A 23,402-nucleotide genomic window follows, 5' to 3' on the forward strand; every position below is an offset into this window, starting at 1 on the left:
GTATTTCACAAATGCCAGTATGCCTGTTTTCTCCCAGATCGGTTTTTCCTTTGTTTCCTCTCCTGCCAGCACGATACCTCCAACTCACAGCAGATTCAGGGCTACCTGGAACTGGTTTCAGCAGAGAGGAAGCAGTGGCTGCCTTTCCAGCTCTTTGGAGCTGCTGCCATCGTGTGCAGGAGCCTGGCCCAGCCTGGCTCCAGCTGCTCCCCAGCACAAAACCCAGCACCGTGTTTATTTACAGCACAGTGTTTCTTTCTAAAGATCTGGTCTCAGGGGGCAAAATGCCTTCTGTGTACGAAACCAGTACTGACTAGCTCAGACATTGTCTTCCAGAGACTGCAGGCAGCCTGAAACAATAGGGGTGTGCAGAGAGTCCTGATGCATTTCCATTTTTGGACCATGATAAATCCGAAACCGAATAGTAACAGCTCTAAAAATGGCCCACGGTAATTAGGAGGTTGGGAATTGGTTTGTTATTCGGCCATCACACACAATCCCTGATGGCCTCACGTCTTCCTGCATTCCAGAAGATTCATTTAGCCCCTCCAAATTGGACAAAGCCCCCAAGTTCCCCTCAGAAACTTTCAGAAACGAGCACAAGCTGGAACGAGGGCATTGCAAGCACAATGGAAATGGGAAGCACGCCCTTGGCATTACATGGGAGAAATGAACCACAGACCAGCCGTGTTCCATGCACAACTCAGTCCAAATCTGATCTTTAAAAAATGCAACCCATGCACATAAAATACAGCGCAGAGCCCGTTTTTATCCTGAACCGCTGGATTACAGACAACCATTCCCCATTTTTGGGGTTTTGCTGACACCTGGTGTTCTGGAAAAGACTCTGTGTGTTCCTGCAATTCCCTTCCCTGGCTCCTGTAGGGATGGCCACTCTCTCAGGGCAGACTGGGGTCCTGAATTTGGGGAAAACCCTGAGGAATGCAGATGTGCAGTTGGATTTCAGAGTCTTTCTTTAACATCTCAAGACAAGGGCAGTGCTGCAAGAGTATTTGCATGATGTGTTCTGTCACTGCAAACCTCAGGGTACAGATGGACAATTCTGACTTCAGGAATCAGGGAAACTGCACAGGGGGAACCTCCGAGCTCATCTATCATAGCACAGTTTGGGTGGGAGCAGAGCTTAAAAATCATCTTGTTCCAACCCCCTGCCATGGGCAGGGACATCTTCCACTAGCCCAGGCTGCTCCAAGCTCCATCCAGCCTGGCCTTGGGCACTCCCAGTGATGGGGCAGCCACAGCTTCTACCTCAGTAGGAAGAATTCCTTCCTCAAATCAGTTCACCACATTTGGTGAAGCTTTTCGTAAGTGGTGGTGTTTATGTGGTACTTGCTTACTCCATTGAATTATAGCCTCTTTTTTCCTTTGTTTTTGTTTTTAAACCCTTTTCAGAGTAGTCTCTGCAAAGTGTGTCCCACTTTTACCCCACCACGTCATTCTGTCATAAAGCATGATGCTGATCTTTAAATAGGGACAGTGGCTCCCCCAGGAATAACCAGCACCACCTGTTCACAACCAGTTGCTCCAAGATTTGCTGGACCAGCATTTCTATCTCATTCCAGATGCCTGCCCCGCCCAAATCAGATCAGCTACATCTCCCCCAGGCAAACACTGCTGCAAACAAAATTCCATAAATAAATCCACCACAAGACTTAGATATTTACAGCCCAAACATGTAAGGAAAACATGATAACATAGGGTAATGGATGAGAACAGTGTGGCTGCACTCCTGTGACACAAGCCAGAATTCCACAAGTCCAAGGGCAGTTCTCTGTCTCCTCTAAGGAGCAGCAAATTTGTTGTTTGGGATCTTCTCCCTGCAGTCCCCACAGCTCCAACATCCACATGGGCTTTGGGGTTCAGGGGTTAGAGACCTGAAGCATCTTTCATGTGGACAGCATTTAAAGCTATTTGACCCCTCTCTTCTCCTGAAGGAGGTTAGTGCAATCAGTCCAAAACCCCAAAAAGCTCTACAAAACCCCAGATGAAAATAGTCAGTAGCAGCACATTTGTGTCACACAGAGCAGTTTTCTTACAAGCTGTTTTATAACCTCTGTCCTTTAATGTTTCTCATTGAAATCTGTGGTAACAGCAGTGTTTCCTTTCCATCACAGTATAAACATTGATCATTTTTGGGCAATGACTTGAAATTTCAAACGTCCTGAGTTGTTTTTTTTTTCCACATAAAGGAGGCAAAAGGTGTGAAAATGAGGTTGGTTTGAAGAAAACAAAACCAAATATTACTTTTTCTCTTACCCTTCTTTATTTTTTTCCTCTCAAGAAAATCTGTGGCTGCCCATCCCTGGAAGTGCTCAAGGCCACCTGGCTTTGAGAAACCTGCTCTAGTGTAAGGTGTCCCTGCCCATGGCAAGGGTGTTGGACTCAGCTCTTTAAGATCCCTTCCAACTCAATCTGTGTTTTTTTCCCTAAAGATCATAGAGTAATTTCACACAGTTACAGATTATTTTCAAGCAGCCAGTTGCAATTCAACTGTAACAATGTTGACAGTTTACAATTTTGCAAATGTAATGTAAATGTAAAATTTAAATGTAAAAAAAATGTAAAAAATATAAAAATGTAAAAAAAAGAGTAAAATGTAAATGTAAAAAAAAAATTACATTCTCTCCTGGAGGATGTGTATTCTTTTACTGCAGCACCCTGTAGGGGTTATCTCAATTAAGCATAATGAAGTACTCTGCTGGCTTTGTGAGTGCCTGAGAAGATGAATCTCATCCTAGAATAATGCAAGCCTAGAATGGTTAAGATTGGGAAAGACCTTTAAGATCATTGAGCCAAATTCTTAACCCAGCATCAACATGTTCATCTCTAAACCATGTCTCCAAGGGCCAAATCCACACATTTTCCAAACACTTCCAGGGATGGTGACTCAAAAATCTCACAGCTCTGAGAAAACCTCATATCTGCTTTTTTGTGTGTGAGAACTTAATTATGGTTTCTATTCTTTCTGTCACCCACTGGCCCTCCCTCAAAATAAAGGCTAGATATTTACATTTTTACACAGTTGAAGCTTAGATGGAGATGATGGTGTACCTTTTTCACTAGGGCAGTACATAAATAAATAATATCTAGTACATAAGCATTCTTATCACTATTTCCTAATAACTTTCTGGGAAGTTATTCTCTTGAAGAGAGTTTCAGTGTTTTTACACAAAGAATATCATACTGTGTACTCAGCAGCAGTTTTTTACAGTGTTTTGCTCTTCTGTACAATAAAAGGTCACAAGAAACAAAACAAACAAAAAAAACTAACAAAAACAAATAAAACAACCCAAACAAAAAAAAAAAAAAAAAACCCCAGTGTCCATGCTTGGTTCAGTGCAGGAAAGAAAAACTCAATAGTTACAGTACTCAGTTGCAGGAACTTTGAGTTCCTGGGTTCTTCAGTGCAGTTTTGAGGGCAGTGGAGGATGGAGAGCAACTCCTAGAGAGGCAAAGATCTTCTTTTCTAGCTGAAGGAGAAGCAGAGTCTTGGGTCTTGGCTGGTCAAACTCTCAGCGAGGCTCTTGGGCACTGGGTTGTCCCACAGCCTGCAAGGACAGCAAACATGTCACCAAGTGTGGTGCCCAAGTGTCTGGGAGATGTGGACCCCAGGAGGGAGTGGGACAGGGCAGGAATGTACATCAGAAGTGAAACCAGAAGGAATGAGAGAAAGAAAACTTTTAAGAACAAATGCAACAACTTCCTGATGGGGGATATTACACAACTGGGTCTTCATTTTTGCCTCATTTAAAGCCAGCAAGCTTTTCACTTCCTTATTTTCCCTGGATTTTCTGAGGAGGTGAAGCTGTCCTAAAAAACCCTCAGCTTGTCTTGTGTCTGCATTCCCGGCAATACCCTATTCCCTGCCAGCTAACCCAGGGGCATGGGTCACATCTGTCCCCAGACTTGTCACCCTGACTTCTCCTTGCTGAGCCAAGACCCAGCCACGGAGCTCTGTGATATCTGCTCACCTTATGAACTGAATTTCTGGGCACTTGGCAAGTTCCTCCAGGAGCTTTGTGGCCCCACAGGCTCCAATGCGGTTTTTCTCCAGGCTGTTTTAAAAACCAAAAGTGAATTTTGAAATCTAAACCAAATCCAGAGTGTGAAACAGCTGAATAGTCCCATGCTGTGATCACCTTAAATAAAATAAAATAAATGCTATTTCATGTGTATGAGCCAGGCAAGGCTGGCCCTTGGTGCATGGAGCAGGTTAAGCAAGAAGTTAAATTGTAGAAGCTTGCTTCTTATTCCTAATGTACATCCCCTTTTAGGAAGTCCCCCGATTGAAGGCTCAGTGACAGAAAAATGAGCCTTCCCAGGGTTTTTCTCAGGGCTCTACTCACTCTAACACCTTCAGCTTTTCCATCTTTGGGAGAGCAATGGCCAGCTCTTGGGCTCCTCCATCTCCAAGGGCATTCCACGACAGTCTAAGGCAGACAAGAAATCCCAGCTGTGAGTCTGGATAAACACCAGTGCCACTACTGAGACATCACCCCTCGTGGATTAGCCTTTCTGCAAGAGCTAATCACCCTCTTATCATGACAGGTAAACACTCCCCTGGATTACAAGCTTAATTTTGAGGATTTTCCTCCATTTCATCACATATTTCCATGTGTGATCAGACACCAGGGAGTGTCTGCAGACTGTGGTTACCTTGGGGTCCTGCAGGCCCAGGGAATGGGATGTGAAAGATGGAAACGACTGCTGAGCACACAGCTTTACCCCATGAAATCTGTTAGCTCAATTAGTAAATTACTGGTGCATTTACCACTGGAAAGTACTTGGTGGAAAGTGTTAACAAGTGTTCAGCAGGGCCAGAAGTGCCCTGAATTTCCAAAGAGGAGCAGACATTGAAGTGAGAGTGCCCTGTGCTTGCTGAGGTGCCTCCCCCTCCATCCCCACACTCACGTTATCTCCTCCAGGGAGGGGCACTGTCGGAAGCCGAGGGAGAGCGATTTTGCAGCACCATCAGTGATTCCACAGCATTTCAGGCTGGAGCAGCAGGGAGAGAGCAGACAGAGGGCATGGTGTGCTGGTGCCAGAGCTGGGGGGAGCACAGCCCCCTGCCCTGCCCTGCCCAGCAGCCCCCATGCCCCGGCACTCACTCGATCCTCCGCAGCTGTCTGAAGCAGGGCAGCCCCTTGGACAGGGCTTGGATGCTCTGTTCCCCAAGGCCATTTTCTGATAGACTGTAAGAGTGATGGAAAAGCTTTGAGTGGTGCAGAAAGAGCAGGTACAGGCTGAGGAAACCACCATGAAAACACAACTGTGTGAACTAGCAAGTTAATAACCACTACCCAGACTCAGTGAGGGCTCTGTAGACAGCAGGGATGAGCCAGATTGGTGCACAGCAATTTTAAATCAATTCACTGCTTGGTACAATGGGAGGGACAAGCCCTGCTGTAATCAAAACCTTAGTCCTTGCAGCAGGGAATTGCTTGCAGACAGAAACATGGGGTTATACCTGTATCAAAGAGGGACAGATCTGCAGCACATCATGTGCTGCATGTGAAACTGGAAATGAAGAGTTATACTGGAGTTAATGACTGGAGAGGAAATGACAGTAGGGGAGAATGGGAAGACATTCCAACACCTAAAAGGGCTATGAGGGAGCTGGAGAGAGACTTTGGACAAGGGCCTGGAGAGACAGGACAAGGGGGAATAGCTTCAAGCTGACACAGGGCAGGATGAAATTGGATATTAAGAGGCAGAAATTCTTGAGGGTGGTAAGGCCCTGGCACAGGTTTCCCAGAGAAACTGTAGCTGTCCCATCCCTGGAATTGTCCAAGGCCAGCCTGGATGGGGCTTGGAGCAACCTGGTCCAATAGAAAATGTCCCTGCCCATGGCAGGGAATGAGGAGATCATCAAAGGTCCCTTCCAACCCAAACCAGCCTGAGATACATTTGGCACCATCCCAAGTGCCCCTGCCATGACCTACCTTATCTCTTCCAGCAGCTCACACACCACCAGGGCTCTGGCCAGCTCCAGCCCTCCTGCCTGCCCAATGTCATTGTTCTGGAAGCTAACCAAGGAAACATAAGCATTGGAAGATTATTTTGGAATAAAGCTGTAACAAAAGCTCGTATTTAACTTGCCAAGAACCTAACCAGATATGATCTCCTACCTACTGGGATTCTTTTGTAAGTTATCTTTTGATGATAGGCTGGCAGAGATGCTTCTAGGCTAACTGAACCCCATGACCACTTCTAACTCACCAATTTCTTGCTTTGTTACTGTAAAACAGTACAAGAAAGTCCTACATGTTAGAATCCTGGAAAGACTCCCACAAAAGTTTAAAAAATACAGTATCACTGAGTTCAGGGAAAATAAATGACTCAGAGGTGCCTGCAAAAAAAAAGTGAGGGTCCATAAAAGAGGCTGATCTTTATGCTTACATTCCATCAGAAACCAACATACTTAAAACCAATTTAAAGGCTTATTTTACTGTGTACTCTCTTCCTGGTTCCTGTAGCTAATTCTGCAAGAGATTAAGCAAGAAGAGTTTATGTGACACTTAGAGCAGAGTACTGGGAAGGGTTTCTCAATCCTGGGACGCTGGAATTACTCTCTAAACAAGCAGTGCCCGTGCCTTTCCCCATCCCTTCTTTCAACAGGCCCCTTATTCCCCAGGATATCCAGCCTTCCTGGCTGACACTCACTGCAGGATCTTCAGGTTGGTCATGTGAGGCAGACAGAGGGCAAGTGTCACTGCTGTCCTGTCTCCAAAACCATTCCTTGATAGTCTGGAAGAAGCAGAAATGAAATGTTGCTGGCAGTGAGGTCCAGAGCCTCATTCCTCACCTGTGTGCCACCCACACGGATGTGTGACCCCATTCCTCACCCACATGAGCTGGGACTGTGCTGAAAGGACCCAGTGTGCCTGATTCAAGGGACTCTGAGGCTGGGAGGAAGAAACAATAAGGTTTTGAAATCCTGCAGCAGAAGTTAAACAGGGAAGTAAAACTGAGCTGAGCTTCCCAGAAGCACACTTGTCTCCCTTCCTGAGTTACCTGAGCTAGAATTGAACTGAAATTGCATTTTTTCACATGTGACCTTAGTACACACACCATAATCTGAAAGTTACAAGGACAGTTCTATTAGCTTTTCCTTATTTATTATTTTTTAATTTATTTATTTAATATAACAAGACACATATGTTCTTTAAACTGGTCTGGAATAGAATATCACTAGATCTGACTGAGTAAAGCCTTAATCTGTCCATTTCCCTCACTTTTTTTGCAGTCACATAGACTAATAGTGATTTCTTGGGCAACACAGGCACTGACCAGCTCCTGTGCTTGAGACACTGCCTATAAACCTGCAGGTTCAGCTCTTGAATCCATTAGTCCACTAATGCAGACTGCACAGTCCTTGGAAGTCTTCAAGACAATCCAGCAACCAGTCCCTAAACCTTCCACACCCAGCATCACACATTTCTGTGGTGTGTAGCAGAGTTTTTACCCTGCTGTCACCGGAATTAATGGTAAAACTGATCTTGGCTTTATTGAAGCCATATTCCTGTGCCTTGGGGTTTTGCCCAGCTTCCCAAAAGGACATTTGAAATGACACACTTACAGTAACTCCTTGATGTGCTTGCAATGGGCAAGAGCTTCCACCAGCTTCTCCCCTCCAGCAGGACTAGGACAGTTCCCTGAAAGGCTAAAATAAACATGAGACTCTCAGTGACTGAATGAGAACCAGAATGTACCAGCTGAAGATATTTCACTGTTTGCCTGCTGTGATAGGAGGGAAATGGTCTGGGGATTTTTAGGTTCTTTTGTCAAGTGCTGAGTAACTCCTGGCCCTGGAGGTACTGCGGGGAAGGAGCAGTTTTCCCTCTTGCAGACAGAACTGGGAACTTCCTTTTCTTGCTTCAAGTCATCTCCAGGTTTTTCATTTCAAAAAGCTAAAAGGGTTACTCCAAGAGCTGAGCCTAACAAAGAGACTGGATGCTCTAATTTCTGTTTTCTAGGAGAAGGAGCAGTTTGAATCCACATCTCAGAGAGCCCTACACGGGGATTCCCACGAAGGCTTCCCCACCAACCACGGCCATGACTGAAACAGATGAAAAAACAAAGGGACTCACTCGATTTTCTTCAGCTTTTGCATTTCCAGCAGGACAGCAGCAAGACTTATCAGGCCTGGATCTCCAATCTTGTTGTGGCTTAAACTTTAAAGAAGAGATGGAAGGCTGTGTTGTAAAGGAAAATGGCAGGCAAAGTACAAGATCTTACTTAATATGTCCCATTTGCTGGATGACACCTTGGGCCTTGCCAGCAGAATCAAAGAGCTGTTTATCTCAACTATCTCACAAAAAATTAATAGGTGCTAATGAGGAATTTAAAAACTTGAGAAGAACAATTAAAATCACTGGATCCTGTTGACAGGTGGGAAATTACTTCAGCCAAAATACCAAGACAGGATGAAGACAGGTTGTTATTATTTTCCAAATTGCTACAGCAGAGAATGGACAGCATCTGGCAAGAGAGACAGGGAGAAAGCAGAGCAAGCCTGGGGTTGGCTCCAGATACAAATCCTTTCAGACCAGGAAAATCCTGGGTCTGAGGCTCTCCCAGGACAGAAGAGAGTCTCTAGTCCTATTCTGGATCCCAGGGAAGATTTAAATTCTGTTTAATCCATTTTCTACATGACTGCAGCAGATTGGGGTAAGACCCAAGACCCCTCCTCTGAACATGAAGTTCTGATTTCCTCTAGTCCAAGGTACCTCATACACGAGGATTTTGCAACCTCCCTGCTTTTGTTACAACACTGCATAAGCTCATCTGGTTCTCTCCAAATGCTGGCACTGGTGGTCACCTCTCTGCAAGGAAGGAGGAACTTACTTGATTTCCTCCAGGTCGTGCATTTTCCTCAAGGCTTCTGCGAGTCTGGAGCAGCCATCATCCCCAAGGCTGTTGTGGTTCAAGCTGCAAACAACATCCCCAGGAGAATGTAAACTCCTGCTACTCACATCCCAAGGCAGGCCAGGGGCGAGCTGCAGGCACACACTTACATCAGCCTTTTCAGGGCTGGCATCTCCCAGAGCCCCAGCACCAGCTCAGGGATGGCAGCACTGCTGAGATCCATGCAGCCCAGGCTGGAAGATGAAATAAAGGTAGAATTAACTACCCAGGGACAGTTTTGTGAGTGCTTTGCACAGAGGGGAGCAGAACAAGAGTGGGAGAGGTCAGGGAGTGCATTCAGTCCCTGTGAATAATTTCAGTTTGTTCTCTGATGCAATTCTGATGGACCTGTCTGGATTGTGATGAAACACCAACAGAATACCAAATCTCTGGAGCAAGAGCCCAGCCCCTCATGGAGCAAGGGGCCACTGTGACCACAAGACAACAAGATCCAAAAAACCACGACCAAAACATTTGATACTCCACTGGAATTCCCTGCCACAGACTACTGATCTCTGTCTCTCTCATTCACTGTTCAAATAAAAAAGAATTGTTGCTTCTTCCCTATTGGAAGCCATCTGGAAAAGTACATCTGTCCACAGTACATGCAGAAGAGAGGCTGCAGTTTAACTGAAGGTTCTAGAAAAACCTGGCAGCCTCTGGACAGCCTGTTAAGGACACACTCACTTGAGCTCTTCAATGGCCTGGCAATTCTGCAAGCCTGAGATCAAATAATCGATTCCAGTTGGTGCAACACTGCTGGAGGTCAGCCTGCAAAACAGCAAGGATCAAATGAGAAGATGAGGTCTCAGCACACTGAGGAAGAGGACTTTGCTCCACTGACAGGCAAACTGCCCCATCCCAAATCCCAGGCAGCACAGACATCAGGGACCAGCCAGTTTGGAGAGGTTTGCACACTCCTTGTGTGCAGGGCTAAGAGGACTGGCCTGAGCAAACAATAAATATGTGGAGAAGGTCACAGCTGGAGACATACCCAAACACCTTCAGCTCTGGAAGGGGAAGCAAAATCCTGACCAGCATTTCTGCTTCATCCTCGTGGAGTTCCACGTGAGACCATCTGCAATGAGAGAACAACAGGGCTGGGCTTTGTGCAGGGGTGACAAAGGGTCTGTGCCAAGGGCACAGCTGAGACACAGCAGTGCTGGGACATGGAGGAGTGACACAACACTGGCACTTGGCCCATGGGAGCTCCCAGCCATGGTGAGGGAGTATAGCTTAGCTGGGCACTGGGAGAGTTGGATGATTTCAAAGGATACCCCAGGAGCCACCAGGTCTATGGGTCCTTCCCGTTTTCCATTCAAACACTCCAAGCAGGGAACCCAAAGGGCAGGGACTGGGACCTTGCACTGGCCTCTCTTGTGCCCTGCTGTGTGTTCAGAGTGCTGCACTCACCAGGACAAGCTGCTCCCCTCCCTAAAAATCCTTTACAACACCTGAGAACTCACCTCAGCTCCTGAAGCTGAGCACATTTTTCACAAAGCCTTTGGCAGAAGGAGTGCTTGATTTCTGGCTGGTACAGCCTCAGTCTGCAGGACCAAAAACACAGCACAACACTCAGTGAGGATCAGCAGAGCCCAGTGCAGCATCTGGTGTCCCCCAGGGACACGACTGGGGACAGATCAGGGCTTTCAAGAGCCCACCTGGGGCTTTCCTGCCATGTCCCATTTATGTCACAGTCCAGTGCAGAGGAACACAGCCCATCCCCACTGCCCAGGACAAGAGCTGCTCTTCCTTCAGCTGCACAAAAGCAAAAGGACACTGCTGCTGCTCTCTGCAGGCTCATGCAGAAGCCAGCACATCTTAAGAGTCTTCAAAGTGCTCCTGTTTCCTGTTTGCTCCCAGGAAGGCAGAGGGATTTTTTTGTCTTGTTTAGGTCCAGCATGGGCCTGAAGGAGAGCAGCCCAAAGGACATGTGCACATGCATGAGGTTTCTTCCACATGTGAGGCACAGAGGCACTCTGAGACTGAACCCATGGAGCCTAAGACACTCTGAAGATATTTTTCATCCCACAGTGAAATTCAGAGCAAGCAGAAAATAACGATAAATAGTCACTTTCTCACCTGCTAATGACTGATTCTGTCTTTTCCAGGCAATGTGGGAATCTTGTGACTAGCTGGAAGAGGGTTTTATCTTTACATATCCTGAAAAGGTAGAGATTAGAGAACAGCATAAACCTGTGGACCCCTTAGGGAAGAAAATACAGTTTTCCATAGGAAAAATCAGGAGGACTGAATGGGACGGGGCGATGCTGGCACATGAAGGCTAACAACCCATCTCTGAAGAGGTTTGTAATGTTTAAATTAGCTCCAAAACCAGCCTAAACTTTGCACCTTTTCTCCCAAGGGCAGCCAGGAACATGGTCTCCTTCCCATTAAACCTTCTGAGTTGTGTGACCACAAACCTTCTAAGCACTTCTACTCACCAGCCATTTGGGCTAAAATTGGTTTGAGTGGGCAAATAGATCACAGATGCACAGGAGACAGTGAATAAACAACAGAAGAACCAATGCTGGCTTTAATCTCATTTCCTTAAGAGTATCGGGCTAAAAAAAAAAAGAAATCTGAAAGAACCTTAAGTGCCACTTACGTGATCTCAGTGATGTTTCCAGGGGTCTGCACAGCCAGCTCTAGAAGGCTCCTGACTCTCTCTCTGCACACCCATGGCTCTTCTATGCTGCAGAGCAGAACACAGGCAGCTCTGCTTTATTCACACACATGGATCCATCTCTGCCTCTGTCAGCTCAGTGTTCCACACTCTAAATACGTGGAAAAGCTGCTTGGCTTAGCAGAGTGATGTCTGCATGGGAAATGGGGCAACCTGGGAACAGGCAGAAGTAGCCCAGCTCCCCTGCAGAGGAGGGGAGAATTCACTGCCCAGGCAAAGTGCAGGATGCTCTGGCAGTGGGAATGGGTCCACCAGAATTATCACCCTTCTTTGTAAGGCTGCCAGGGGTCTGTAGAGCCAGCACAGTTTATGGCCAGAGTCTGCAGGAGGCTCAAGAATCAAGGGAATCAAGGAGATAAAGCCAAATACCAACAACAGAGTCAGCCGTGGGAATTTCTCAGAGCAATGCTATTTGCCTTTGCAAGAAGCACAGTTCACTTTTGTTTTCGATGAAAGGAGATCTTAGAAGATCAGACCAGTCTCAGATCAGTATCTATAAAAGCACAGTTACACAGTACCTGATTTTCAGCAGCCCCAGACCTTTCCTCAGGGAATGCAGAAGTCTTCCTGCAGCTTGGACTGTCATGTTGTTATTTGAGGACCTAGAACCAAAGCTCCCTGTAGTGAGCAGCTCACAAATGAACCCACCCAAACAGTCCAAGAGCCACTAACTCACGTGTACTCCGTCAGAGCAGGGCACTTTTCCAGGAGCAAGAACAACTTTTCCAAGTGCTCTGGCTGAAAGTTGCACTCTGCCAGTCTGAAAGGATGAGAAAGAGAACAGCCTGAGCTCATCACAAACAGTTCAGGCTTTCTGAGCTGGAAATTTCAGGCAGCACAGCCTAACCCCACAGAGGAAGAAGGATGGCACAAAAACCTTAAACCCCTTTAAGAGTTTCCAAAAAGAAGATTGTGGCAACACTTCAAAAGCATCTGTTGAGACGTTCTGGTAGAACATCTGTATACTATAATGGCACTGCTTTTTGTAGGACCCTGTGACAGGGGCTGCAGGAACACCTACAGGTGCCCAGGTGAGGAACAGACAGTGGGGAAGCAAAGAGAGAAAGGGATGTGGGATTCTCTGAGATGTGAGAAAGCTCTTCTCAGAAGGCAAGCCAAAGGGAATGTATCAGCTATTTGTGTAAAATTAAACCATGCCAGGAGCAAAGAGAGGTTTTATCTGCCTTGTCCCTCAAAAAAGGACACCACCTTTACCAAAGAAATCATCACAAAACCTTTGTAACATTACCTCAAAATCTTTCTTGGATCATCTTCTCTTGTCAGCTTGATGATTAAAGTGGCTTTGGAGCACAAACTGCACAGAGAAGATGTGAGTGTAAGATTTAGATGGATAATTACTACTTTTCCCAGAGGTCAGAATTTAATGATACCAAACTCCAGAAAATAATCCAGCACAGAAGCAACAGAGGCACCTGCCCCAGCTCATTCCTTCCTAAATAAACCCACCCAGGGAAATGCTTCAATAAGGTCTCACTAATGCTAAATTGGCATAAAGGCAGCACTGGTGTCTGGAGAAGCAATCCTGACCTGTCCTGATTTTATCTGCCTCCTCTGCACTCTGTTGAGAGGTACAACAGGAGACTTTAAAGTAGCCCAAATCTAACTTCTAACTGCAGGAATGAATGGAAGTGCCCTGGTTAAAACTGGTTCAGAACAGGCCAACTGGTCCCATGGACATAAACACTGATAAGATCCCACAGATGTGCAGCACAGCCCAGTCTCATGACTGGAATCTATGAGAAAAGCACTTTGTGCCAGAGCACAAGGCTCAGAGCCCATAGGATATTTTTTGCCTAAGAGGAAAGGAGATAAAGATGCAAATCCAATTAAAAGAACAGGGGAAATTGCTTTCTATTGCCTCTGAAATCTCAGCATACTGAAGAGAACCTTAGAGAGAAAATGCTGGCTCCTGTCCTGAAGAGGTTCATTAACAGATACATACATGACATTAATTGGTACAGCTGAGTATCTCTGTTTATACACAAAAATAACCTGACCCTGTGGAATGGTAGTTCTGCTTGGCAGTTTTGTTTGGCCATTCAAAATGGGCACAAACCAAAGCTTTAGGTAGTTGGACATAAAGGTAGTTGAAAACGTGGTCCTCATCATTATTACCTGAAGACCACAAACTTTCAATAATTAAGAGGAAAACAAGCAGGGAAGACTCAGAAATTAATGAAGAAAAACAGTCACCTGACTTGAACTTCAGTGGTGTTTCCAGATGTGACAAAGGCATTTATGAGATGTAGGACTCCATCCTGAGAAATCCCATTATGGCTGAGACTGTCCAGAAGAGAAGGAAGGATTTTCACGTGTCAGGAGTCAGGGTTGCCCCCAGGCTCCTCAGGCACAGAAACAAAATTCAAGTTGGCACCAAAGACAGAGCAGTTTGTGGGGTGCTGGGTCCCTTTAGCTTTGCTCACTCACTGAACACTGACGACTTGGGAGACACAGCAAATGCAATTTTCCTCTTGCACTACAGAGGCAGCAGCAGCAGCTGGAACATTTACTGCCCCACCAGAAAGGGAAGGGGAGAGGCTGGTGCAGGGCACAGCTCAGCTCACAGCACCTGTGGGTGTTGAGCTACACTCAGAAGAGTGATGAACTGAAAACTCTGGGGACTGAGGCAGCTTCTGTCACACCACCCCGCTCTGGGCATTGCTATTTCCTGCTGACACTCATAAAAAAGACTTTTGCTTATTTTCAGCAGGTTTTGGATCAGACCCTGAGTCACCACAGCCTGGTGGTCTTGAGCTGTGCTCATGGTTCAGTCAGAGCTTTTCTCCTAAGGCAGGAGAGGGCACAAGCACAAGCACAGCTTCATGAAGGATCCCACCCACACCCTTGTGCTGGGACACCTTGGGTTCACTGCACGTTCTCTTACTTGAGGGAGCAGGGACCAGGCACTCGAGGCAAGTGGTCCAAGAGACACCTCAGGCCTTCATCTCCCAGCTGATTCTTGGAGAGGCTGAAAGGCAGAAGAACAATGTGGCCATTGGAACAGATGAGAACAACCTCAGCCTTTGGGACAGATTGCCCTGAGAGGTGAGGGTTTCCCCATCCCTGGAAATACTCAAGGCCTGGTTGGGCAGGGTTCTGAGAAACCTGATCTAGTTGAGCATGTCCCTGCTCGTGACAGGGAGTTAGACTAGATGCCCTTTAGAGATCCTTTCCAACAAAAAAAGTATTATATTATTCTGTAATTCTGTATTTCTTTTAAACAGCAATGTTCCTCTGAGAAGCTCTGAAGAAAAAACTCAAATTTCCTGGACTTAAATCCTAACTTAGCCATTAAAGGTCTGTTTAAAACAAATCACTGCCTTATGAAATTATCTCATGCATAAGCTCCAGAGCAGGCTCAAATGAAGAGGCTCAAGTGAAGCAACAAATGTCTCAAAACAGTAATGGAGTGAAAATCCCAAAGAAGTTGTCCTAGCAGCTCAAAAGGATCTGAATTATTACCAATTGATTGTTTCTCAGCAGTCTGAATGAGCACACATACCCTTGCAGACAGGCTGGGAAACTCCAGGCAATGCTGAACCACACAAACACAGCCCTCCCTCCATGACTCTGCTCAGGACCATGGGAACACCCCAAGCCCCACTTACTCTACTTCTGCCAGGCTGTGCTGCTCCAGGATGCTGCAGAGCTGCTGCACCTGCCTTGCCCCGATGGCACAGCCTGTAAGCCTGTGAGAAACAGCAAGAGGGTTAAAGCATGGCCAGGGTTAAAGCATGGCCAGGGTTAAAACAACCAGCTCAGCCTGAGCACTGAGAGCTGCCCACCAGCAGCTGCCCCTTTACACCAGTCCCTGTGCAGCATTCCCATTCTTTGCCATCTCCTTGGTGCTGGAACATGTCCCAGCCTCCTGCCCAGGGGCACTCAGGAGACATCGCCCATCTCACGTCACACAGAGGTTCATGTGGAGATCACCACCCACAGCTTGAGGCACACATTTGGAAAATGCAGTGATGAGGGCTCAGTTCAGGTGCTCATGCAGCAGAATTTGGTGCAACTCAAGATGATCATAAGCAGCCCAGAAAAAGGAAAAAGAAAAGCACAGGCCTCTGCCACCCCAATGCATCCAAATGGTTCTGAATTGCACTTAAGCAGCTGAATTGAGCCCTAAAGGTTAAGCCCAAGCTCCTTGGCCACCAGTTCAGGAGTTCTCAATACAAGAGGAAATCTGGCTCCCTGTACAAGTGCTTCAAACACACCCACAGGAGAATTACAGTAATTGTTCTATGGCAGTACCTGCAGGACGTCCTTTGGCTTTGCGTGCTTGCTCCTAAATGCAAGACAGCATTTTCACTTGACCTGAAGCAGAAACAACAGACAGTCCTTCAGCACTGCTCTGCAAAGATGACAGGCTTTGCAGCCCCTTTAAGGCTCAGCTGCTGGGCTCCAAAGGATCTGAGTGTCTTACCAGACTTCCACCACTCTGATCCGCTCACAGAGGCTGATGGAGCTGAGAAATAGAACAGCACAACGTGGGGACAAGGAGTTTTTCCTGATACTGTAAAGGAGGGGAAAGAAAAAACACTGAAATCAGCTCTTAAGAAGAGAGGCTCCCATACACACAGCCCAATTTCCCCACTGTTCATTTTGAGACACAAAGGATTGGATACACCCCACTTAACTCTGGATGAGGGAGCAAGGACCTTGAGCATTAGCACTCAGTGTTCCTTTAGCTAAAGGAAAGTCTTCCTTAGTCCCCTTTGACTAAAAAGGGAGTACAGACCAAGGGCTTACACTGAACAACTCCTCTTTGGGGCTGCTGGACTAGAGATAGCCCCGACTGGAAGCAACCTCCTAACTGGGCAAGTTCAGTCTCATGAGACCCTGCAGCTCCTCCATGCTACGACATCTTCTAAAAGACAGCCAAGCTCCTTCTGGGGTTTTTGTCCACACAGGGGGGTGCCCTAGCCCCTGACAGCATTTCTCTGGCCTGAATTCCAGCCTAAATGCCAGAAAACCCTTGTGGTGTCCTGTGTGGCAGGAAGTCAGACCCATGCAGGGGCAGAGCTGTGAGACACTGAGCACACAAACAGGAGTGTGTGGTCACCATGTGTCAACCCACATTTCCTACACTTGTCATGGATGCTGGAAGTCCTGTTCCAGGGGACCTGCCTAAATGAAGATTATATGCTATGCTTTGCCTAGGACAGACAGCTTTCCTCCTGTCCTTTTTTGCCCTCTGCTAAATATCATTAAAGTGCTGCTTGGCTTCTAGAAACAAGAAAGGAATGGGTGCGAAAATGCGTTTCTGCATTTTCTTTGCCTTGCTTGTTAGTCTACAATTACTGATTAATGTTCCTAGGGTCTGCTGTGGTATTAACACTTTCCAAACCAATGTTTCATGGAGCAGTCAAAGCAGGGACCCCAAACATTACCTCAGTAGTGTCAGGTGGCAGAGGGATGGCAGAAAGCTCAGTAATCTCTCAATGCTCTGGTCACTCAATGAATTTCCAGACAGACTGTAAAACATGGAAGGAAACAAAACCCAGGAGAAACTGTTTCAATCCCTAATTACTTCTGTAACATTTACATGGACATGCACACACACATGGGGTTATGGGCAAATTCTGCAAAAGGACATGTCCAGAAATGCCAGGAAAGCTGGGCAAGATTTAGTCCTTACAGCCTGATCTCTGTGTTTCTTTACATGCTACAGCCAATTAACATTCCAGTTTCAAGAGCCTTACTTTTCCATTACTGTACATTTACAAAATGATGCTACCAATGTCTTTCATGCAGGCAATAAGGGTATTATGTTATTTTCATTTGCTATTACTCAGTTTTTGTTCTGACCTATTAGTATTCTTCTAATTTTCTTGGTGCCAAGCTCCTGCCTGGAGTGAGCAGCCCTTCAGGAGCAGAGTTCATGGCTTAGTGAAGATCTACAAGCCAAGGTCTCAAGGAATAGATGACAACAATTGTTTCTAGACACAGGACTGAGGAAGATTATGAGAACACACACATGTTCTGGAGCCTTTACACAGTGATGTGGAAGACTCAGGAGAGGCCAAGTTCTCTTTGAAACAGGGCAGTAGAAAGCCTGGGTTTAGCCAAGTCTGCGGGTGAAGTTCTGTGGGAGGTCCTGGGAGGATGTGGTGAGAGCTGGTGTACACCAGCTGCCACCCTGAACATCAAATCTGTGCCTGGGCTGGGCAGACAGACAGACAGACAGACTGACTTACTCAATTTCTGTCAGCTGGGGACATGGAGCCAGTGTCTGGCACAGCCTGGTCACATCCTCCAGCCCCACTCTGCAGTCCCTGAGACTGAAGCAAACAAAGCACTCAGGAGCTGAACATAAGCCCAGGATGGCAGCATTCCCTGCAGATCCCAGAGCCTCACACCCAGGACAAGGCCATGGTGACCCTCTCATTCCCACTGCACACATTCTACTACCCTCAGTCTAGAACTGAGAAATGAAAACCTGTGACAAGCAGATGACTTCACCATCCCTGAGCTGATTAAGAGAGCCAGCCCACCATAATTCCAATACTTTGGGTGTTGCCTCCTCAGAGGCACATCATTGGTGATTCAGTTGTCTCAGGGGACGGGACAGGATCTTTCCCTGCTCAACACTGCCCTGGCTCTCCCAGAGGAAGGCTGGAAATGGTGCCTCCCATGTCCTCCTCCAAGGAGGAAATCACAGAAGCCTTTTTGGGTGACAAACTGGTCTCCATGGGATGGATGCAGTAGCCAGACAGATCTGTCTCTCATTATTTATGGGTAGAAGCTTCCTCTGCTGGAAAGGACCATCCCCTCAAACCAAGCAGAAGTTGCACTGTTTATTTTCCTCTCTGAGGAGACACAGCTGGAGGGATGGCTCTGTCCCACCCACCACACAGACCCCCACTGTCCTCTCTCCCCCCAGTCCTGGTGACAAAGGGAATATGGGGCTGCCATACCTAAAGCACCGTCCTGCTTCCTGCCTGGGCTGTGCCAGGGAGCCACTCCTCCATCTGCTGCTCCTCCTGGGGAAAAGAGCAGCTTAGCCATGGGCTGTGCTGGTGTTCCTGCCCCCGTATGAATGGGGTGAGGTGGTGGCAGTGGCCTCATGTTCCAATCTGCCTTCCCCCACCACCTGCCAGAATGAGGCTCACTCCATCCCCAGATGAAAAAAAGCTTTATTATCTCTCTTCCAGCCTCCAGGGGGTTCTGCACCCACTCAGCACTTGGGCATTGCTGTGTCCTGCCCAGCAGGGAGATGACTGCAGCCTGTCTCAGCAGCTGGGTGCTGCTGGCTGCTGCATGCCCCCGAGCTGCTGTCCATCCATCAGCCAGGGAACAGCTCCCTGTGCTTCCCCCACCCTGGCTGCAGTTTGGCTCTTTAATTGACACACACATCACCTCTGTTTGGAATTTCACAAGAAGTTTCAAAGGCTTCTCTGAGTGGGTATGATTTTACCTGACTCTTTCCCAAAAGGTCAGATGAACCACCTGTGTGTGTCCCAAGCTGTAAGCAGAAAAGAACATCATCAGCATGGAGTTTGACAGCACAGGCTCCTGTATCACTCCTCAAAACCCACTTGAGGTTTTAAATAGCAAAATAATACAAAAATACTCCTGGTCCTACCTGAGGCTCACTGTTTTAATGTGTTCCAGTGTAGTTAAAGACTGAGCTAAGAAAAACACAGAGTTCAGGGAGATCTGGTTGTCGTTAAACCTAGAGGAAGAAAAGATGAAATCAGCTGCTGCAAGCAAAACTGATAAAAATTAATCCCATGCCACAGAACAGTGATCCTTGTGAGCACTCCCAGGTGCTTCTTTGCTACCTTCTGCCTGTGTTTCCAACTACAGTTCTGAAAACACAACTCCCTCCCATCTTTTAAATTCATCCCTCACTTTTAGTGTTCAGACAATCACAGAATAACTGAGGCTGGAATGGACCTCTAGAGCTGACCTAGCCAAACTCTCCTGCTCAGAGGAGGGTCAGCATGGAGGAGACTGCTCAGGACATTGAACATTTAACACCTCCAAAGGCAGAGAATTCACAGCCTCCCAGGGCAGCCTGTTCTAGTGAGATAGTCTGTGACTGGAACAGCCTTGGCTTGAGAACAGTTCCATTCATCAAACAGGAACAATAACTATTTCTTTCAATAGTGCAGAATGGTGCCACACTCCTGAAGGCCCAGTTCTGAACAGAGCACTGGCAATGGGGGTGCCAGGTGAAATACCCAGATAAACACAAGACACCACTGCAGGTGAATTCAGACTCCACCCCTGAAGGTGGATCTCCCCAGCACTTCCCTTCCTTCAGTTCCCCTCAGGACAGGCAGGACTGCTCCCCCTCCCAACAAGGAACTTGAAGAGGAAAAATTCAGTGAGTTTTTCAGTGTTGAAAACCTCAGGCTGTTTCAAAAACCAGGTGCCACCCCTGACATGACACCACCTGTCCCCTTCATGGAGGAGTGAGCACAGAGGCTCTTGGGCACTGAACTCAGCCAAGCTTCAAGTGGAGTCATCTGTTCTGGACTGGAGGTGGGGTAGAGCAGAAGCACAGTGCATCTGCCCAACACAGAATATTGCTGCCCTTGATTGTGAGGAGCCCTTCCCAAATGTGCACTGTGCCTCCACAAACAACACTTCACAAAACCCACTCTGTGCATAAGGAAAAAAAAGGAGCTACTCACGTGAGAGAACGTAACATTTTCAGTTTGGGGAGGCACTGAAACAGCTGCAAAAGTCCCTCATCTCCCAGATAGTTACTTGATAGGCTAGGATTTAAAGAAAAGCATTTAATTTTCACAGTAAAAAAGACCCCAGTGAGCACCATCAGCTCTATTATCTGTATGCACAGCCACATCTTCCACCAGGCTCCACCACACTCTCTACACAGCACTGCAGAACAAACAAGTGGCATTTTGTCAGCATCCCAAATAACTGCAGGTAAACACCATGGGACTCACTCCAGCTCAGAGATGTGGCCACATTCCCTCAGCACTACACACAGATTCTTCAGGTCACTGGCTTGAAGGTTACAGCCTGTCAGCCTATGGGGAAAAAGAACTCAATCACCCAGGTCTGCAGGATTTCAAACAAGGTTGTAAACGTCACTCCTCTGAAAACTAGACAATCAATGAGATAATAATGAAGTTAAAGAATCCCCTTGAAATACCTTGCTGTTTAGCAGCTCCCACAGAGCCTCCAGGGGATGGGCCACCCCCTGCCTGGCACTGCAGGTCCCTGTGTCCTTTGGAAGGCACAGGGGGAGCACCAGGGCTCAGCCCTGGCCAGGGGCTCCAGCCATTCCCCCACCCAGGGCAGAACCTGCAGCTGCACCCCCAGCTGCTGGCACTGGGGACAGTCCCAGTTCTCCTGTCACTCACCACTTGGAGATGCAGGTTACATTGGAATAGGACCCAGAGATGGGACATGCATGAAACACAGTGGAAATTGGCCAGGGTACCTTATTTTTTGGGAGGTGGTAGGTGTCTGGATTTCCTCCTCGTGTTGTTGGTGATCAGCAGAGAACACAGGCTCTTCCCTAAGTGAGCATAAAACCAGACAAAGGTGAAACACTTTTGCTTTAGCAATCTGGCAGACCCCTGGGGCTACCCTGGCTCCAGCCCAATCTTGCCAATTGCAAGCTCTCCTTTTGTAACCAAATATTTGAGCTTGCAGGCAGCTGGGGAGAAGGGGAAAGAGATATTTCTATCTAAGTTTGATGGAGGATTCAACCTTTGGGTTGAGCTGCTTTAACCATAATTTTCTGAGGGGAAAAATTAAACTCCAAACATCTCATGACTTAGGAGTACCATGGTCCAGAATGCACAGTGTTCTGAACTGCAGGGGTCTCTGAAGCTTTTCAGAATTTGGTGTGGCATTCACTTGGGTTTTTCACCCTCACTTTTATCAGATAGCACGGGTGTCACTAAACAACCTGCTCTGCTTAGGGTGCTGTGGGATGAAACGTGCTCTAGAGACATAAAACACTACAGAAGGCAGTGACAACTTTTAAAGTGGCTGAGAAAGCCAGAAGATAGTTCTAATTTAGATTTGTGGGTTGGGGTGGGAGGCAGGAACTGTTATGAGGTAGAGTGTTACCCTTGGTACCCACACAGGATGCAAGAACTAAACAGGATGCTGAGATAACACCATTTGTGCACACCCAGCCTACCTAGGAGGAGGAGAAGCAAACTCTCTGTCTTCTCTAAACCTCAGGACTGCAGTATCATGGCAAAGGCTGTGAAAAAGAGAAGTAATCAATCAATATCATGGTTTGGTTATTTACAGGACTTCTTGTTTGGTTTTGTTCTGCAAAACTGTTATGACACTAATGACTTGTGCTTAAAACACCCCCAAAGCAAGAAAAAAATAATCTCCATCAGTTTTAAATTCTGATTAGTTCAAATTATACAGTATTTGATGATCCAGTTTCTCTGAATCACTAGACAAAGCACAGACAAAATTGCTATACTTGGACTCCAGTGTGTTTTCAAGTGAAAGTAACAGAGGAGAACTTCCAGTTCTGCTCCAGGAGATGTCACCAGCTCTCATACTCTGCAGAGATCCTGTCTCCAAAACTTCCCAAGGCAGAGAGCAGGGAAGCCTTTTAAAACTCTCCCCTGCATGAAAGGACAGCCAGTTTTGTAAGCGCTCACATTCTGGTCGATGGCCCTGATAAAATCAGCTTACAGCCATGTGCCACCAAGTGCCAGTGTTAGGAACAACCCTGGGACAAGTCCTTCACCCACCACACTCCTGAGGTCAACAAAAACCTCAGAATATAACTCCAGCCTTGTATATTTGGATTAACCCCAGGAATGATTCAAGACCTACATACCTGACGTGCACCTCCATCACCTTCTGGCAGGAGTTTACTGAGTGCAACAGGCTGCACATGCCAGCGACAGAGAGGCGGTTTTGACTGAGGCTGAGAAAGAAAAAGGGAATTAGCTGGTTCCTGAAATCCCACAGGACTGTCCTAGTGAAGCAGCTCAATTTTCTCACCCTGTTCTGCATGCCTGAAACCATTTCCCTTCAGAGGAGGGCAGGTTGGTTTTGTACAAGGCAACACTTACTTCAGCTGCTTTGAAATTGATATACAGGGGAGGCTTTCCAGCAGACAACTGCAGCCTTCATCTCCAAGCTTGTTGCCTGATAAACTGAAGCATTTTCCAGTTAGTGGGGACTGATTTGAACAGTAAAAACAAAGCCCTCAAAAACTGCTTGCCTTCCCTTTCCTACAATTGCTTTTTTTGCCTGGACTGTTCTTGTGTCTCAGATCAATCTTCCCTGCTTATTTCTGCATGAATCAAATTCAGACAAAAAGTTTTAGCCATTGGGCAACATGATTCATGTTTTAGACCCAAACCATCTTGCTTTAGAAAAACCTATGGTCTTTAAGGCTCTTTCCAACCCCAACCAGTCTGATCCTATCATCCCCTGCTCCCACACCCCCTGCCTACAGCCACTCAACAGGAAGGGAAGGAGGCACTCACTCCACTTCAGAGAGACAGGGACAGCTCTGGAGAATGGCCACAATCATCTTGGCGTGTTGGGAAGACAGCCTGTGATCCTGCAAGCTGGGAACAGGAAGGCTTGCTGAGCAGTGAGGCAATGGGGGTGCCCCTGGCTGGGCCAGATAGGATTTCTGTTGTCATTCTGATTAATTAATTCAAGTTTATTTCAAGCTTTTCCACACTTGGAAATATCCTCTGTCCTTAAGGATGAACACACCTGCTTTTCTTGCCCTTCCATAGTACCTGTCATCTGCAAATCACATGCACCAGCAGGACTTTCAATGTCTACT

General features: G+C 46.9%; 1 protein-coding gene across 1 annotated transcript in view; it reads right to left on the minus strand.

Moving 5' to 3' along the window:
* Positions 1–1,286: 1,286 nt before the first annotated feature.
* The window catches only part of NLRC5 (NLR family CARD domain containing 5), a 34,151-nt gene continuing 12,035 nt past the window's right edge, over positions 1,287–23,402 (minus strand). Inside the window, exons 13-48 of the mRNA XM_063410898.1 lie at positions 23,092–23,175; positions 22,672–22,755; positions 22,434–22,523; positions 21,768–21,833; positions 21,057–21,134; positions 20,557–20,640; positions 20,281–20,364; positions 19,224–19,313; positions 19,056–19,103; positions 18,556–18,621; positions 17,836–17,919; positions 17,029–17,112; positions 16,062–16,151; positions 15,890–15,952; positions 15,244–15,324; positions 14,520–14,603; positions 13,829–13,918; positions 12,864–12,929; positions 12,291–12,374; positions 12,133–12,216; positions 11,537–11,623; positions 11,011–11,091; positions 10,395–10,475; positions 9,923–10,006; positions 9,616–9,699; positions 9,039–9,122; positions 8,869–8,952; positions 8,112–8,195; positions 7,601–7,684; positions 6,685–6,768; positions 5,964–6,047; positions 5,130–5,213; positions 4,933–5,016; positions 4,368–4,451; positions 3,993–4,076; positions 1,287–3,569 (exon numbers count right to left, since the gene is read on the minus strand). Coding sequence (XP_063266968.1) covers positions 3,488–3,569; positions 3,993–4,076; positions 4,368–4,451; positions 4,933–5,016; positions 5,130–5,213; positions 5,964–6,047; positions 6,685–6,768; positions 7,601–7,684; positions 8,112–8,195; positions 8,869–8,952; positions 9,039–9,122; positions 9,616–9,699; positions 9,923–10,006; positions 10,395–10,475; positions 11,011–11,091; positions 11,537–11,623; positions 12,133–12,216; positions 12,291–12,374; positions 12,864–12,929; positions 13,829–13,918; positions 14,520–14,603; positions 15,244–15,324; positions 15,890–15,952; positions 16,062–16,151; positions 17,029–17,112; positions 17,836–17,919; positions 18,556–18,621; positions 19,056–19,103; positions 19,224–19,313; positions 20,281–20,364; positions 20,557–20,640; positions 21,057–21,134; positions 21,768–21,833; positions 22,434–22,523; positions 22,672–22,755; positions 23,092–23,175 — 2,923 coding nt within the window. The 3' untranslated portion in view covers positions 1,287–3,487. The remainder of the gene's footprint in view (positions 3,570–3,992; positions 4,077–4,367; positions 4,452–4,932; positions 5,017–5,129; positions 5,214–5,963; positions 6,048–6,684; positions 6,769–7,600; positions 7,685–8,111; positions 8,196–8,868; positions 8,953–9,038; positions 9,123–9,615; positions 9,700–9,922; positions 10,007–10,394; positions 10,476–11,010; positions 11,092–11,536; positions 11,624–12,132; positions 12,217–12,290; positions 12,375–12,863; positions 12,930–13,828; positions 13,919–14,519; positions 14,604–15,243; positions 15,325–15,889; positions 15,953–16,061; positions 16,152–17,028; positions 17,113–17,835; positions 17,920–18,555; positions 18,622–19,055; positions 19,104–19,223; positions 19,314–20,280; positions 20,365–20,556; positions 20,641–21,056; positions 21,135–21,767; positions 21,834–22,433; positions 22,524–22,671; positions 22,756–23,091; positions 23,176–23,402) is intronic.

The sequence above is a fragment of the Prinia subflava genome, chromosome 13, assembly GCF_021018805.1.
Source record: "Prinia subflava isolate CZ2003 ecotype Zambia chromosome 13, Cam_Psub_1.2, whole genome shotgun sequence".
Taxonomy (NCBI): Eukaryota; Metazoa; Chordata; class Aves; order Passeriformes; family Cisticolidae; genus Prinia; species Prinia subflava.